Below are 16,392 nucleotides of genomic sequence, written 5' to 3' on the forward strand. Positions count from 1 at the left end.
TGTTTACACTCTTTTTACTATAATTCCAGTGGAACCGTTAGACTCATGCAGACTATGTAGATATACTGTAGGTTAGTAGATAGATATAGGTACTGTATGGTACATAGATATGGTAGCTAAATATATAATATGTATATATGCAGATACATTGATAGATAGACTGATAGATAAATAAAATGATAGATAGATAGATAGATAGATATATACATAGATATATACATAGATGTAGACTTAATTGACAGGTGCTGATTGTGTCTTTTAGGATATTTTTCTTAATGTGTTGTTGTCACTGTTACCATATTTAGGTCACCTGAGACTAATACTCTCACTAGAGTTGCGTATGCTGAGTTATGATATTGTCTGTTGACTACTCCTGTTCTGGTCTCTGAGCAGTTTGCCCTCAGGGAATGTGTTTGTCAATGTGTGACTCAAGTCTCTTCCACTTTTGAACACTTGCATGCATCCCCAGGCTCTGCTTTACTTTTGTTGGTTATTAAATTACAAAAATGTACCTTTTTCACTGATGATTTCACCTTGTATTTGTAATCACACTTTATACCTGGTAAAGATCGTGTCTTTTATTTCTAACTCTTGCAGGGCAAATTTACGCATGTCCAAGCCACCACCAGAGCCGAGGCCTCCCAGTATGGTCAGCGAGTGCTCTGTCACCGTCTCCTCATCCCCTGCGGACACCACCTCAGGATCCAGGGTGAGAAGCCCAGCCTCGTTTAGTGCTGATCTAAGACTGTTTTAATGTGGTATTAGTACTGATTCTCAATAAAGGCAAACATTTACACAGAGCACTTCCGGTTCCTGAAAGTGCCAAGCTGGCTAATTATCTAGCGAGCCTGACCATTACTAATGTGTGTGTGTATCTCATATTAAATAATTGAAAACTGATAATGTTTTTATAGGTAATGGGTAGAGTAAATTGGCCTCATCTATTTTGGCTATATTCCTCCAAATTTGATAAATGACCCAAGCCGAAGGTGTAATAGGTTACTGATTTTTCTAGCACCAGAGAAGCTGGACTTAATCTCCTGTGCGGGTTGGCTGCAATGTGCTGAGGTCATGAGGTAATACTGCATAGAACATCTGCAGGGGATTGAGAAATGCACAGAACGCCTCTCGCTACTTCCTGCTAATTAAATCTGCGCGTGTGTGGCACAGTTACACTCAAGGTGTAAATGCAGTAGAACAGTTTTACTGGTGCCCCTAATACTTTGTCTTGGTCTAGTGCATTAATATACACTGCCATATGTAGAGTTTTTCCAGGTGTTAAAGAACATGGGCTGTAATAGAGGTCGAAGAACTGACAAGCTCTTACATTTCAGGCTGGGTGTTAAGCGTTTTCATTTGAAATTTTTAATACATTTAAAATATGTAATGAACAAAATTGTATTATAAATATAATTAATTACAAATAATTTTAATTAATATCTATATAAAAGTGGGTGTTTATTTCTACCTACATAAATTGTGTGTATGTGAACACAATTTTATTTATATAATTTGTAATTACATAAAAATGTATATACAGTGGGTACGGAAAGTATTCAGACCCCCTTCAATTTTTCACTCTTTGTTATATTGCAGCCATTTGCTAAAATCATTTAAGTTAATTTTTTTTCATCATTAATGTACACACAGCACCCCATATTGACAGAAAAACACAGAATCGTTGACATTTTTGCAGATTTAAAAATGTATATATATATATATATATATATATTTACATATTTTTAGACAACATGTATGTTGTTTATCATAACTCATTTTGCATGCATACATACATTTCTCGACTTTCACTGGTAATGGGAATGCAGAGATGCAGATATTTCTCCCTATTAGAGAGTGATTTTGACACATTGAAGTTTTAATGGCCTGGCCTGACACACATTGGCTGTGTCACTGTGTGGTAAAGAGTCTGATGCTGGGATGTGAATGTCAATGACAGGACTGTGTCAGCATCATATGAGCGTTCACAAACCGATCGATCCATCCCAGAGGCCCTCATCTCTGCGCACACACACACAAGTTGGGTTTCCATGTCCCATAAGGGACATTCCATAGGCCTAATGGTTTTTATACTGTACAAACTGTGTTTTCTATTGCCCTCCACCAACCTAAACCTACCCCTCACTGGAAACTTTTAGCATTTATAAAAAGAATAAAAAATCTTTGAATTATAAGCTTGTTTCCTCATGGGGACCAAAAAAATGTCCCCACAAGGACAAGGATTTTGGATATTGCCATCTTTAAGGCATTTTGTTCCCATAATCTAGGGTTTACCAGGACCACACACACACTTTACTGGGAATAAACCAGGCTCCAAGCTTGTCATTGTCTCGCTTTTAAAAAAAATAAAAATCTAATTTAACTCTCAAGTAACACTCTGTGTGTGCGCTAGTGATGCGCGGATGAGCTAAAACGTCACCCGAATCCGCAGCTTCAAATAAATTATCCACCCGCCAACCGCCCGCACCTGTATTTTTGTATGATTTAGATAACCGCACCCGATCATCACATTAGGGTTCGTACGGTCATGAAAAACCTGGAAAAGTCATTGAACAGCAATTTCCAGGCCTAGAAAGTTTTGTAAAAATAAATAAACTCAAAAAGTTTTTGAAAAGTCATGAAAATCTATTTCACAAGTCTCTGTATATTTAACTATTAACGTTCGTTTAAGACACAGATAACTGTGTTGATGAGGAGACATTTGACACATAACTGTGCATTTGAACGTTTAAGCACAAGGCACGAAAAATAACGAAAGTTTAGACTGGCGCTGTACGAGCAGATGCGCGCCACGCGAGTCAGGCTGAAACCGCAACGTGCGCATTTGCCAAAATGAATTCTGCCCCACTGCGTAATGTCCCTGAACAGTTACATTTGTTTTTAAACCACAATGCTTAAAATGCGTTTAAATGAAAAGCTTACATCATTACGCGCAAAATGAATTTCTCAACCCATAAGCGAATATACTAGGCCTATAGAGTTTGTTCAAACACAAAAAGCAATATCTATCAAGTTAATAATCAAACTAACCTAAACTCTGTGGGGATGATGACGCTGTGTTTTTATCTGCTCATGTGTCCGGTCCATTTGCGGTTCCACAACTCCCACTCCATCATCAGCTTTAGTAAAATAAACTAGCTGTGGATTTTAGTGACTAACTCATGTTTTCCCCTCTCTCCTCATTTTTTTTAGAATAGCCGCTCTCACTTTCTTTTAGAATAGTTTACATTTTTACTTATCGAAGATTGTTCTTTGCATGACCATTTACAGGTTATGCCAGAACGAAGTGAAGAGGTGAATGCGTACATTGCAGAGATCACCTGATTGATACGTGGTGCAAGGGTAAAAAGTAAAAATATAGAATAAATGCATTTGATTGGTAAACCAAATTCAAACGTTATGTTTTAATCTCTAAAGGTAATGCATGGAATATATGGAAAAGCTCCACTGAATAGTAGCGCTAATATGTGAGGGGCGGGGCTTTGGCAATCGGCGCTACCGATGACCAGTCAATCTACTCCACAGCCAATCACGGGCCCCCTCCTTGTCCGGGCCCCAGGGCTTCAGCCCCGCCTAGCCCAATGGTTAATGTGGCCCTGACTGCGAGTACCAAATTGAGAAAGTACTGTCGGTTTTGTCTTAAGTTAATGTAAACAGTTGCAAAACAAAATGCATGAGTATCAGTATTGGATCCGTGAAATAGGTCTTGTGACAGCAGCCTAATAAAGCTGTGCCGTCTTTTATTAATGTTGACAAATGATCAGTTGAATTGAACTTTATACGGATCAAGATTAATAAATGCAACAAACTCTGTTATTGTAAGCATTTTGCAGCAAAAGTGTTTTCCTTGAACATAAATTAGCCCCAGAATGTTTTTTGACACTTTGGCCACACTTAAAAAATAACAAAGTCAAGCATCCAAATGCTTTTGGATGCCACTTTACCTTACTGATGCCTATGTATGCAGCATTTTTAATCAAATCAAATGAAGCAAGTGGTTTTCTTTTTTCTTTTTCCATAGAGTTTGAAACCCAGTGGGAAGGTGCATTGCTTTGGCAAGCGTGACCATTCCATCAAAAGGAACCCTAATGTCCCAGTGGTGGTAAGAGGATGGCTCTACAAACAGGTGCGGCCCTCAAAAGTGAAACCCTAATGCGAGTGATTACAGAATCTAATTTTGATCTGAACTGAATAGTGTTCAGATGTTAGATTAGTTCTTAATTAGGCCTTATGATGAACTAAGACCCACAGGCAATAAGCTGATTAACTGAACATGTTATTCAACATAGCATATTAGATAAATATTCAGTCTAAACAAAGGGGCCTTCAATTAAATGCTAATACTAATATTTACATTGGTTGGATGATGTTGGATGATGAACTGACTGTTATTTTATTTATTTATTTTTTAAATTTTCTGAAAATTATTTTGTGGGCCGATTATTGTTCTTCCACCATCAGGACAGCTCAGGCATGAGACTGTGGAAGAGGAAATGGTTTGTGTTGTCTGATTACTGCCTGTTTTACTATAAAGGTGAGTTATAATACTCAGCTTTAATTAGCTGCAATTATCTAAAACAGTCTCTAATTATATTGCACAGTAATCATGTTTTATAAGTAAAACACATCATTTCTTTAATACATTATTATGAGAGTACCTATAATTTAATACGCAATAGCAGGTTTTTCAGGTTTTTTGCTTGCACATATCATATTGAATAATCATATGATTTTTACAGTTCACATTAAGTATAGCACTGTTTTGATCTTTAATCATTTTGGTGGACAGAGTGGCATCTCACTTACTTTCTGTCATCTGTGTTTAAGAGTATTGCCAACAAACAAACTAACCACTGTTCAATTGTAATCTAACCATTTTCAAATATTTTCACCTAACATCTGTACTTTGCTCACAGATAGTCGAGAGGAGACGGTTCTGGGTAGCATTCCTCTGCCCAGCTATGTCATTTCCCCCGTGGGACCCGAGGACCACATCAGCCGCAAGTATGCCTTCAAGGTAAGAGCATCATGATAATCTGCACTCTAATGCTACTCTGTTCCTGTGTGTAGGCTCACCTTCACTGGCTTCATTGGCTACGCCTTCAGGAAGTCTGTGTCATGTGGCATATTATCAGTGGTGTTGTGTGGGCAGCAGTCAGGGATGACTGATTAATGTGGCAGTTGTTTGGCTCCCCTCTCTGCCCTCTTCTGACCACACAGACCACTGAGTAAGCTTTCTCTGCTCAGGGTGCTCACAACCTCATAAGGGACTCAACTAAAACTCTGCTTGTTTTAACTAATAGCATCATGTTCCTGTACTCAGTTATCTAATGGCGCTTTTCCACTGCATGGTACGGCACGGTACGGCTCGGTACGGTTCACTTTTGGGGGGTTTTCCACTGGGTACAGAACCTGGTACCTGGTACTTTTTTTAGTACCACCTCGGTTGAGGTTCCAAGTGAACCGTACAGTTACCAAAACGTGACGTGTAAACTCTGCTGATCACGGATTGGCCGGAGAGAATCGTCACTACCTGCGTCACTGAACTTGCGACACAAACAACAGAACCGCTAGATTTAAATCAGCACAGCCAGCGAAGGATCGAACGCAACTGTTTTGAACGAGCGCACCTTTTTTAACAACCAAAAAGTGTCTGTTTCGGTGTCTGTTGGGGAAGTACAGACGTTCCTCTCGTTGATAGAGGAGCGGATCCAGCGAGCTTGATGGGGCGACGCGGAATGAAAAAGTTTTTCAGGAGTCGCGGCAATAGAGGGGGCGCAACTATAACGACATGTGAATAATCCCGCCCACTCTAAAGCGATACTAAACTTCAGAGGAAATGCAAACCGAGCCATGCTGCTGAGCCGTGCCGGGCCGAGCCGAGTCATACCACGCAGTGGAAAAGCACCATAATATATTCTTGTCATGGAGATGAAGACCCTCAGACCCTCAAAACGAGCCAAGTTAGAAGCGTCTCATATTTTATATAAATGCATCACATTGTAATATAGTATATTAATACTATATTATTATATGATATACTATATTATTATATTACTATACTGTATTACTAACTATATTATTGAAATATATGCAATGTTTGATTAAATGCAACACTAATTTAAAAAATATTGAATTTGATTATTTACAGTTTTTTTAATCATAGTGCTGATTAGGTAGAGCTTTTTGAGCTTTGTGTTATCTACCAGCATGGTTCAAATGTGGTAAAACACTGTATCTTGCAGCCTCTCATGACTTATTCTTTAAATTTGGAATAGCCCATCTCTTTTTGACTGGTACTGTTCCCCTCGATGTCTGTTATCACAATGCTGTCATCACCAAAGCTGCTGTTTGCTCACAGGAATTCACACTGAGCTTCCACCCAACTCGTTCAACAAGTTTTCCACAGTCCTGTTCTCTTTCACAGAGCGGACATGGGAACATCATTATCTAAACCCTTCTCTGAGTGAGGCCTATTTTATGGCAAGTTTCCATTGAGCCTCACAAACTTCCTCCCACTGTTGCAGTCTGGCGGACAGTGAAATAATGTTTAAGAACAGAATATCCCAGAAGGCTTAAAACCATTTCTATTATACCTAATGCTCTGGAAAATCAAGTCTGGCTTAAACCCTTGTACCACAGAGGTGGAAAAAACAGCATTTTTTCACTGATAGCTAACCTCTAACTTTGAAATTTGTGTCAAGCTTTGCGTTTTTGCTTAATCTACCTCGGTCTCCTCCTAAAGCACCTTCTTCAGCCTCTTCTGAAGAACAATACTCCAGGAATGTTTGATCCCATCACTGCAGCTCATTCATTTCCTCCGCTCAGTCATTCTTCCCTATGGGTACACAGTGCATCGTTCAAACTCCATTACCCTGCCCGTATTCCCCAGTGCTGGAATTTGTTTGAATATTGTGCCAGCAGGCAGGTTAATTATACATCTACTCTATTTCTAATATCCTCCCTCTTACTTGCCCTACAGTCTGTAATGTACCAGAGCAAGGTGAGGGGCCCTGTTCTCTCATTGGTGCTCTGGGTGTTAATTAGCAGGTTTTTAGTTAGGAGATCTCCATCAGTGAAACTAGCCAGCAGCTATTTGAACATCTGGCTGCTTTATTTTCATGTGAATTAGACCGTAAGGTATGCTGTTTGTCTAATGTTTTCTGCTCTAACTGTCTTCTCTTAGTCAGCAATTAATTAGTTTGTCTGCATACTGTACATGTGAAGAAGAGTCTTGCATGTTTATTTTCTGTAATATTAAGATATCTTTAGAACTGTCTGTAGTAAGGTTAATTTCTGTATTTAAATATGATCTGTTGGTCAAATCTCTATTGAATTCTAAATTGAAATGCCTGGATTTTGCACAAAAAATTCACAGAACAATGGTAAATGTGACTGCAAATTTGAGTATGAGCAGTTTTTGAGTGAATCAAAAACATACAGTGCAGCCTGAATACCAAATTAATGATTCTTAAGAATATGTTCTTTTCAGAGAATCAACTGTCTGGTTGTTGACAGATCTAAGAATATGAAGTCATGAAAGGTCTTATTTTTCATATAGGATATGATATGTCATGTATTTGAATTTAGGCATAGAAGAACTCATGATTCTTAGCTTTAATTGATTCATTTATTCAGCTACAGCAGTTAAATATTATGATGTTTATTACTCATCTTGTCCTGTTCTCTGGAGTTTTGTACTTTTGCTCTCCCAGTGGCGTATTTCTGCTTAGCTGTGCTGCCTCTAATGTTAATTGCATTTCCACTCACCCTGCTTATCTGACTGATATTTCACAACCAGGGACATTTCAACACATCTTCTAGTTTTGGTTAACATTTTTCACATAGGCCGTGATTCACCTCCCTCTGTTTTTGCACAACTCACACTTATTCTCTCATTCCTATTGGCCTATTGCTTCCTGTTGTGACCTGGTGCATTATGGGAGCTGAACCGGGTGCATCTGGTGGAAGGGCCGTCTCCTGAGTCAGCCTCTTGCATGAATAGGTACTTTAATTTCCATTCATTACTATCAGCAGATCTCCACTCCATCACCATCCCTGTATGGCATTTTCCTATGCAGATGAAAAATGCACATAGCCCATGTGCATTGATGTGTTTCAGCATGCATTCTGCAACTCATTCTGCTTCCTCAGGAACAGGCAATGCCAGCTCGACAATCCTGTCTTCATATTCATCTACCTGATGTGAATATTGGATATGCTGATATGTCCTTATGAATGTGTGAATCTCATAGTAAAGATAAGGACTGTTGCAGACTGGCATTGCTCAATTCCTCTTCTCACTTCATCACATGCATCAGTATTTCCAGTGTTGGTTATCATCCACACATTTCTACACTCTCATATGCTATTGAGTCACTTTTCAATTTTCAGTACTGTAACTATAATATGAAGTTGTTAACTTGTATGCATATTATATTTAATTTTTTTTGTATATACACTACCGTTCAAAAGTTTGGGGTCGGTAAGATTTATTTAATGTTGTTGTATCAAAAATGAAGTAAAAACAGTAATATTGCGAAATATTACATTTTTGATATTTTAAATACATTTTAAAATATTTAAAAATGTAATTTATTGTTGTGACAACAAAGCTGAATTCTCAGTGGCCATTACTCCTCCAGAAATTATTCTAATATGCTGATTTGGTTTTCAAGAAGCATTTCTTATCACCAGTTTTGAAAACAGTTGTGCTGCTATATATTTTATTATGGAAACTGTGACATTAAGTTCAAAAGAACAGCATTGTAACATTTATAATATTTACTGTCACATTTGATCAATTTGTTGCATACTTGCTGAATCAAAGTAGTAATTTCTTTAAATAAAATTAATGACCCCAAACTTTTAATGTATAACACATCTGAATTGTTATTCTGTACTATTATGTATGTGTTTAACCAAATGTGAATTTCTCACAGACATTAAGGCCAAAGGATAGGTTTTGGCATTAAACAAATGTATGTATGTATGTATGTATGTATGTATGCAGTGTCTTCTTGAATGTTTAACTTAAATATAATTTCTTTCTGAGGAATATTCCAGGTCATTTACAACATCTAATCTGTGGACAACATTTGTGGCATATTTTTGAATACCCCAAATATAACTTCGAATTTATAAGATTTGTCCCTCGGACAAAAACATTTTTTTTTATATTGGACATAACTTAACATTACAAACACAATAACTTTTTTTATGGCTGATCTTTTGCAACAGTTGTATATTTTATATGTTCTGGCACCCCTGCTTTCATAACAGTTAAACTACAGTTCTGTTTTTGGTCATTTTTCACAACCTTAGGAACATTGCTTTTTGTGCCACAGATGCTGTCCATAGATATTAAGTAGTAAATAACCCAGAATATTCCTTTAACCTCTGAAGGGGTTGAGTGATTGAGCAAATTCCTCTGATTAATTACTGCATATCCCTCTTAGAGAGATAATGCTGAATGAAAGCCCAGGACTAGATGGGTAATCTGAGGTCATTAACTTCTTAAAGACAGGAATGTGAGACGAATATATATCAGCAGACATGCTTTCCTTCAGCAGCTGATACTTGATATATTATAATAGGCACTGAAATCACTTTTCTCTTGCCCAGGTTTTGTCTTCCATTTCTCATTGTTTGTCATGATAAAATGTGATTAATGCTTATTAGATTTGTGCCTTATTTTTCCTTTCTGCTATTTTGTTTATTCATATTTGTATGTGTAGATGTGTGCATATGAGTAATATATTTTATTATATGAAATTAAAAGCATTTTTTAATAGAATAACAATTAAAAAAATTCTCTACGTCCTTACAGATCACTGAAACAAGTATCCTGAGATATGACACGGTTCTGACAGCACTAGGGTCTGTAAACTGCAGAAGAATGCAGGACACTTGTTTAGACAGTCTGTCAATCATTTTGAGTGTTCAGATTTGCAGATATGTTTTTCAGATGACAACGCACACATCATATAGACTTCTCTGGTCAACGCATGTGTGCTATCAGGCAAAGAACTGCAACAAAGTCGATGAGAAAACAGTAGGATAATATGAAGACTTCAGGAGCCGATATTGGAGGGGCTGCTTTAGTCATTAGTGTGTGACATGCGGGATAATAGACTCCTGGAGAGGCAGAAGAGATGTGCCATGAGCAGAGACGCAGCTGTCGAGTTGTGAATTAAGAGGCACCTTCGATGTAGCCCAAAGGCCGCTGCATTGACTTTCTACAGAATGAGTCAATGTTACCAGATGTAAGCTCTGTGTGTGTGTTGTTGTAGAGGTGGAAAGGACAGTCTGCCGCCTGTCTGAATGGGTCTGGGTGGGACTGGCAAAAGCGCTGAGCTGGACTCTGTTTGTAAGCGTTTAGATGTGTGAGTGGTGGCCGTACCCCCATCAGAGAGATTAGACCAACAGTTGCATTTTGGCAGTAGCAGATTTAGTGAACAGAAGGTGCATGGAGCTAGTTTAGCTGGGGGGGCTGTTAACCCTGGCATTAAACAGAGTAAGGAAATTAACAGCTTTGTTTATTTAAGTATTTGTGTGCATCTTTAATATTGTGTTTTTTTTTTTTACATTTGTGTAGTGTGTTTGGCATGTACAATTGACCCAAAAAGTATTTGAACACTTGTGTGTACACTTGATAACCAAATGAAGAGGGGGAGTGCATGTACAGAGACACTTGTGTGTAAACCTTCTGCTGAAGTAAATTATATGATACTGCTGGAATACGTGAAATAAGTAGAAAAGAATTTCAATCATCTCTCCTCTGCAGGAACGGCTCGGTTTATTTATTTATCATTTGTATGCTGTGTACTGAAGGTTGGAGTTCAGATCTTCAATGTTGATTTCCTGACATTGATGGGTTTTTATTCTATGGAAGCCTGTTTCTACCTCAGGGTTAAAAAAAAGTAAAAGGTTACTGATGTTTTAACTCAAAATAGCGACTTAATGTCCACATAAATTAATTTCTTCCAGTTACAACTTTATTGTTTAGAACTGTGATTTTATACCTCAAAATTTTATGTTCCATATTTGTTTCCCACATTTTTTATGAAAGAAATTAATACTTTTATTCAGCAAGGATGCATTCAATTGATAAAATTGACAGTAAAGACATTTGTAATTAAAAAAAAAAGATTTCAATTTTTAAATAACTGCTGTTCTTTAGAACTTTTTTATTAGTCAAAGAATCCAAAGAATCACATATATTAAAATATAAATGGTTATTTTAAAATGTTTTCAATTATTACATTATAATACTTCATTTACTGTTTTACTGTTTTCCAAATAAAAGCAGCCTTGGTGAGTAGGAGACTTCTTTTATAAGCATTATAAAAACTTACCGACCCAACATTTTTTGAACTATTGTATATCTCAAAAATTCGACTTTCTGTCTCACAAAGTTTATTTTAAACTTTCTCATGGTTATCAGCTTTTATACTCCAAGGCATAATGGACTTCCATGTTCTGAAGCGTAGTCTGACTGCAGTACAACAATTATTAATTCATTATTTTTCAACAAAAGTCTCAAATGCTTGCACAGTACAGACCACTAGTGCAGATCATTTGACTGAAGTGCATGGTAGTATTTGTAACAATGATAATGTAGTTATCATTGGTTGGTAATCCTCTTAAATGCCATTTCCTCAGCTCTGATGACCAAAATAAACAGACCAGTTGAGCATGACTCCTGAGCTTGTTATACTGGGGCCTTCTGGTCTGGTGCCTCACGTGCATGTGCAACCTCTATGTATGGTCAGAGCTGATGGTCCCCTCTGTCTCTGTCTCTCCCTCAGGCCTGCCACACGGGAATGCGCTCCTACATTTACAATAAGAATTCTCTGATTGGCTCGCAGGCCGAGCACTGTGGCATGAGGACCTATTTCTTCAGCGCTGACACACAAGAGGACATGAATGGCTGGATCCGGGCCATGAACCAGGCTGCGCTGATGCAGAGCCATGGCGTGAAGAGGTCAGTCACCTCCTGCTGCTGCAAATCTTTTCTCAGGGCTAGTGTCTAGAAACAAGATCAGTATCTCAGAGACCTGGGCACTATATTCCATTAAATACAACAGGATAACCCTTGCTTTATTTATTTATTTTTTCAAATAGTGATTTTATTTGTCAGACATAATACAAACGAGGAAAAGCAGACAGCAAATGCATAAAAACATAAAAAATACATCAAAATACAAAAATATAAAATAATAGACAACGATGGATTGAAAAAAAAAACGTCCTTGATAAATCTTCCTGATTGTGTTGGATTCATAGAAATACACTGTTTTAATAAATAGGACCTCTGAAAAAACGTTTATTTTCTGCTGACATGGCCAAGACTGAATGGCTGGAGAAAAATAATACTACCCAATAATATCACTGTAATATTTTTCACTACCTCATGGTCCAGTCAAATCCCTGTGGATTTTGTCCATACAGATCCCCCACAGATGTCCTTAAAAGTTCCCTTACATATTCTTTCTCGGAAAAATGTCACATTAAAAAAAGTCAAAAGTTCATTTTTCTTTAAGAACTGGCTTACAATTTTAGACATTTTGAGAAAATAACCCAGTATAGTATTAATTTTTCTCTTCACTGCTTTCTCCTTACACTTGAATTTCCTGTATTTAACACTCATTACTGTCACTTAAACTTTATTTTCTTTACTTTGATATTATGTTCTTTTGCCTTGGCCTGTATGTGATGTGATGTGATGTGATGATTGATATTTCCAGCTATGAGAATTTCATGCACAATAGAAGTGAAGTGGTCTAAATGGTTTCTGCACTACTGTTAAGTTTAATTGATCTAGTGAAGGCTGTCCAATGATGTCAGCCATCTATCAGGGTTCATTCTTGTCATTCTTGTCAAAGCCATTCTTGACTTTGAGCTCCATTCATTTGTATTCAACTCGGGAGGCTGGCATGCACATGCAAAATAAATAAATAAAATAAAATAAAAACTGTTGTCGTTCACTGTGTACTCAAATTTAAGTTTGTTAAGCTCTGAACTGCGAATTCCCAAAGCACAAAGATATTAATCTTATAACTGACCTAAAGAGCATCTAAACATCACAAATTGACCTCTTGGCTGAATTCAAAGCATACACAAACCTAAAAATTGCCTGGTTTGCAGTATTTTGGGGTCTAAAGTAATTTTCTAGGCTCAATGTGACTGCAGCTTTGCTCTTTGTGCTGACTTGGTTGTGTATTTGAAATTGCTACTTCAATAAATTCATTATGGGGACAATTTGCTGTCCTCGAAAGTATTTGGATCCTTTTTAAGATAGGTATTACATTCACTGGAAATGCTAATGTCATTAATAAACTGTAGCTGTATGCTGTGGACTAGTTATTTAAAGGAATAGTTCACCTAAAAATGAAAATGTACTTACCCTCAGGCCATCCACGATGTGGATGATTTTGTTTCTTCATCAGAATGGATTTGTAGAAATGTATCATTACATCACTTGCTCAGCAATGGATCCTCTGCAGTGAATGGGTGCCATCAGAATGAGAGTCCAAACAGCTGAAAAAACATCACAATAGTCCACAAGTAATCCACATGACTCCAGTCCAGTAGATCTGTTTTGGACTGTTTTCGTTTCTAAATGGTTCTTTATTTTGTGGATTATTGTGATGTTTTTATCAGCTCTTTGAACTCTCATTCTGATGGCACCCATTCACTGCAGAGAAAACATTGGTGAGAAAGTAATCAAAGGCTAAATTTCTCAATCTGTTCTGATGAAGAAACAAATTCATCTACATTCTGGATAGCCTGGGGGTGAGTAAATTTTCAGCAAATTTAAATTTTTGGGTGAACTATTCCTTTAAGCTCATGTCTGATGTGATGTATAGATCATGGGTACAGCAAAAACAGCATGGTGTACTCACTCATATGCTGCTGTTGTGCTGGTGCAGAGGCACAGTGCCATAGTTGTGTACACTTTGACACTGCAGCTCTGGGGAGGAGTATCACTGCGGCACGCTGCAGCCAGCTGACTGTGGGCCACCAGCCCAGAACACAACACTTGGACTGGGGCGTGATGTTAGTGTGCTGCCCCCATGCTCTTCACTTCCATGAGTGCAGAGAGGGTTTGTCCCTAGGGCTTTCCTTATAGCTGGGCTTTTATAGTATTCATAAAAAAGGAGAGTAGGTGGTTAATAACCCTGAAGGTGGTTTATAATGTCATTTATGGTTGGTAGGGCTAGTGTAGTGGCTGTATTTGTTGGATTTTGTAGGCAAATGCTTTTACACACGTATGTGGATTGTTGGCAGTGTTGCTATACTTGCCAATCTGATGCCTGACCACCTGTCTGATCACGATGAGCGGTGAAATGTCAACGTTAGTGCTGCTGTACTGTTTTGAGGTTCCTCTGTAGGCCCTAGATTTGAGGGAGATTTTGAAAGTAATATAACAGTGCCATCTAGGGATAGATTGACAGTATTGCACATGATGACTTTACCTTTATCAATTAGATTTTTAATGTGCTTTGATGCATTTCAAGTTTCCTTTTGAGTTTCATTTGTAAATGTATCATGAATGTGTTTTAAATAATAACTTTTAAAATCATTTCTAAATTAGTGAATGCTTTTGTCAGTTATGTGTTTGGGCTGATCTAGTAAGAAAACGAGTAGCTGAAATGATGACCTTAAATTAACTGATGAAATTAAATTAATTGATACATTAATTTGTACAATAACAACAATAACAACAAATGGATTTGTTAATTATGCCATATCTGGTCAAATTAGACTAAAATATACTAAAATGATCAAGTTATGCCACCTATCACCTGTGTAGGAAGGAATAATTAGTCCAACAACAAAAAAAAAAATCCCTTTTTGAATATTTTGAAACCAAATCTGTCTTCATTTGGGCACAAAAAGAGTTTGGTTTCCACACAAAAAAATTGAAGCAGCATCTGTTTTCACCATTGATGATAGTCGGTACAAGGTCAGTTATCTGTACATTGAGTTGTAGATTCAGTTACTGTATAATTCATGCAAAAGTCTAAACTCTCTTCTGTCCTGTTTACTTCCTAATACTGATGCATCATCGGAAATAAGTCTTAAGTTAAATCTCATGTTAAAGGTCAAATATTAACTGTTTGTTTTCTACTATTAAATAACTATCTCTCCTTCCACAGAGAAGCCGAAAGAAGCTTCAAATCTGAGCAGCAAGCAGTCCCTCAGACCAACCATTTCTGCAGCAGCATCAAAAGCTCCTCCCAGGCCGAGGCCCTCCAGCAGACAGCACATGTGGAGGTGGTAGAGCTGAGGCCGGAGCGAGATGGGGAGGACTGCTACGTTTACAGCAAGGAATTGATGGAGGATCCTGTTAAAATCTCCTCTGGAGAGTTGGAGATGGAAGGGATTTCCCAATCAGGTGCCCATTGTCGCCCACCTTCCACAGTGCCCACTCACAGGAACGGGCTGCCCCCCTCGGGCATACCTCCTGATCAGAACGGGAACGTGGTGTATAAGAGGGGTCTCGTCCCCCGTACAGACACAGAGAAAAAGGTGCAAAGGAAAACTGCGCTGGCTCAGGTCGAGCACTGGGTGAAGGTGCAGAAAGGAGACCCCAAAAGGTCAGTTTTGTGTGTTTGTTGTGCAGTGATAAGGGAAAAAAATGTTAGAAAAGCATACAGGGTTATATGTAATACTCTAATTAAATGATTTAACATTGGGAACTGGAGCCATTGTAGGATTCAGTTCACATATAGATTCTTCTTATGAAGGAGCTCCCACTAGTGGTTATGATGTAAACACACTAAATATTAAAGGGAATGTTTTGTGTTGTAGCAACAGCATTCTGGTTATTACAGTTTTTTTTCTTTTTTTTTTTGTTGTAAAAAACCATCCAGTAATCACATTTACACTATTGCACTTAAAATAAAAGCCCATGGGACATATCTGCATTTTAGCAGAAAAACACCCAGCAAAACAATTTAGCAGTAAAACAATACCTTACCTTTTTAAGTTAACAATACCTTACCTTAAGTTTTTTCACTTAAACTTATATATGTAATATAAATTATAATTAAATTATAATTTATAAAAAAAAAAAAAAGAATTTAAAAGAATTCAAAATCTGTATTAAAAAGTTGTTTTAAATTGTAATTGTAATTTTTAATTGTAATGTTGTTACTGTATTGTTACTGTATTTTTGATCAAATAAATGCAACCCTGGGTGAACATGAGCGATTTCTTTCAAAATATATATTTTTTTAATCTTACCAACTTCAAATTTTTGAACAGTAGTGTATATACTGTATACATATATACAAACATAAACACACATTTTTATATTGCTAATCATAATACTAAACATCTAAAAAAAAAAAATTTATGTTTACC

At 37.3% G+C, this 16,392-nt stretch overlaps 1 protein-coding gene across 1 annotated transcript in view; it reads left to right on the forward strand.

Moving 5' to 3' along the window:
* The window catches only part of LOC107688171 (pleckstrin homology domain-containing family A member 7-like), a 102,270-nt gene that overhangs the window by 66,571 nt on the left and 19,307 nt on the right, over nt 1-16,392 (forward strand). Inside the window, exons 5-10 of the mRNA XM_016485764.1 lie at nt 598-709; nt 4,040-4,144; nt 4,480-4,552; nt 4,935-5,035; nt 11,829-12,004; nt 15,183-15,623. Of these exons, the coding sequence (XP_016341250.1) occupies nt 598-709; nt 4,040-4,144; nt 4,480-4,552; nt 4,935-5,035; nt 11,829-12,004; nt 15,183-15,623 (1,008 nt within the window). The remainder of the gene's footprint in view (nt 1-597; nt 710-4,039; nt 4,145-4,479; nt 4,553-4,934; nt 5,036-11,828; nt 12,005-15,182; nt 15,624-16,392) is intronic.

The sequence above is a fragment of the Sinocyclocheilus anshuiensis genome, unplaced genomic scaffold (genome assembly GCF_001515605.1).
Source record: "Sinocyclocheilus anshuiensis isolate Anshui unplaced genomic scaffold, SAMN03320099.WGS_v1.1 scaffold529, whole genome shotgun sequence".
In the NCBI taxonomy this organism is placed as follows: domain Eukaryota; kingdom Metazoa; phylum Chordata; class Actinopteri; order Cypriniformes; family Cyprinidae; genus Sinocyclocheilus; species Sinocyclocheilus anshuiensis.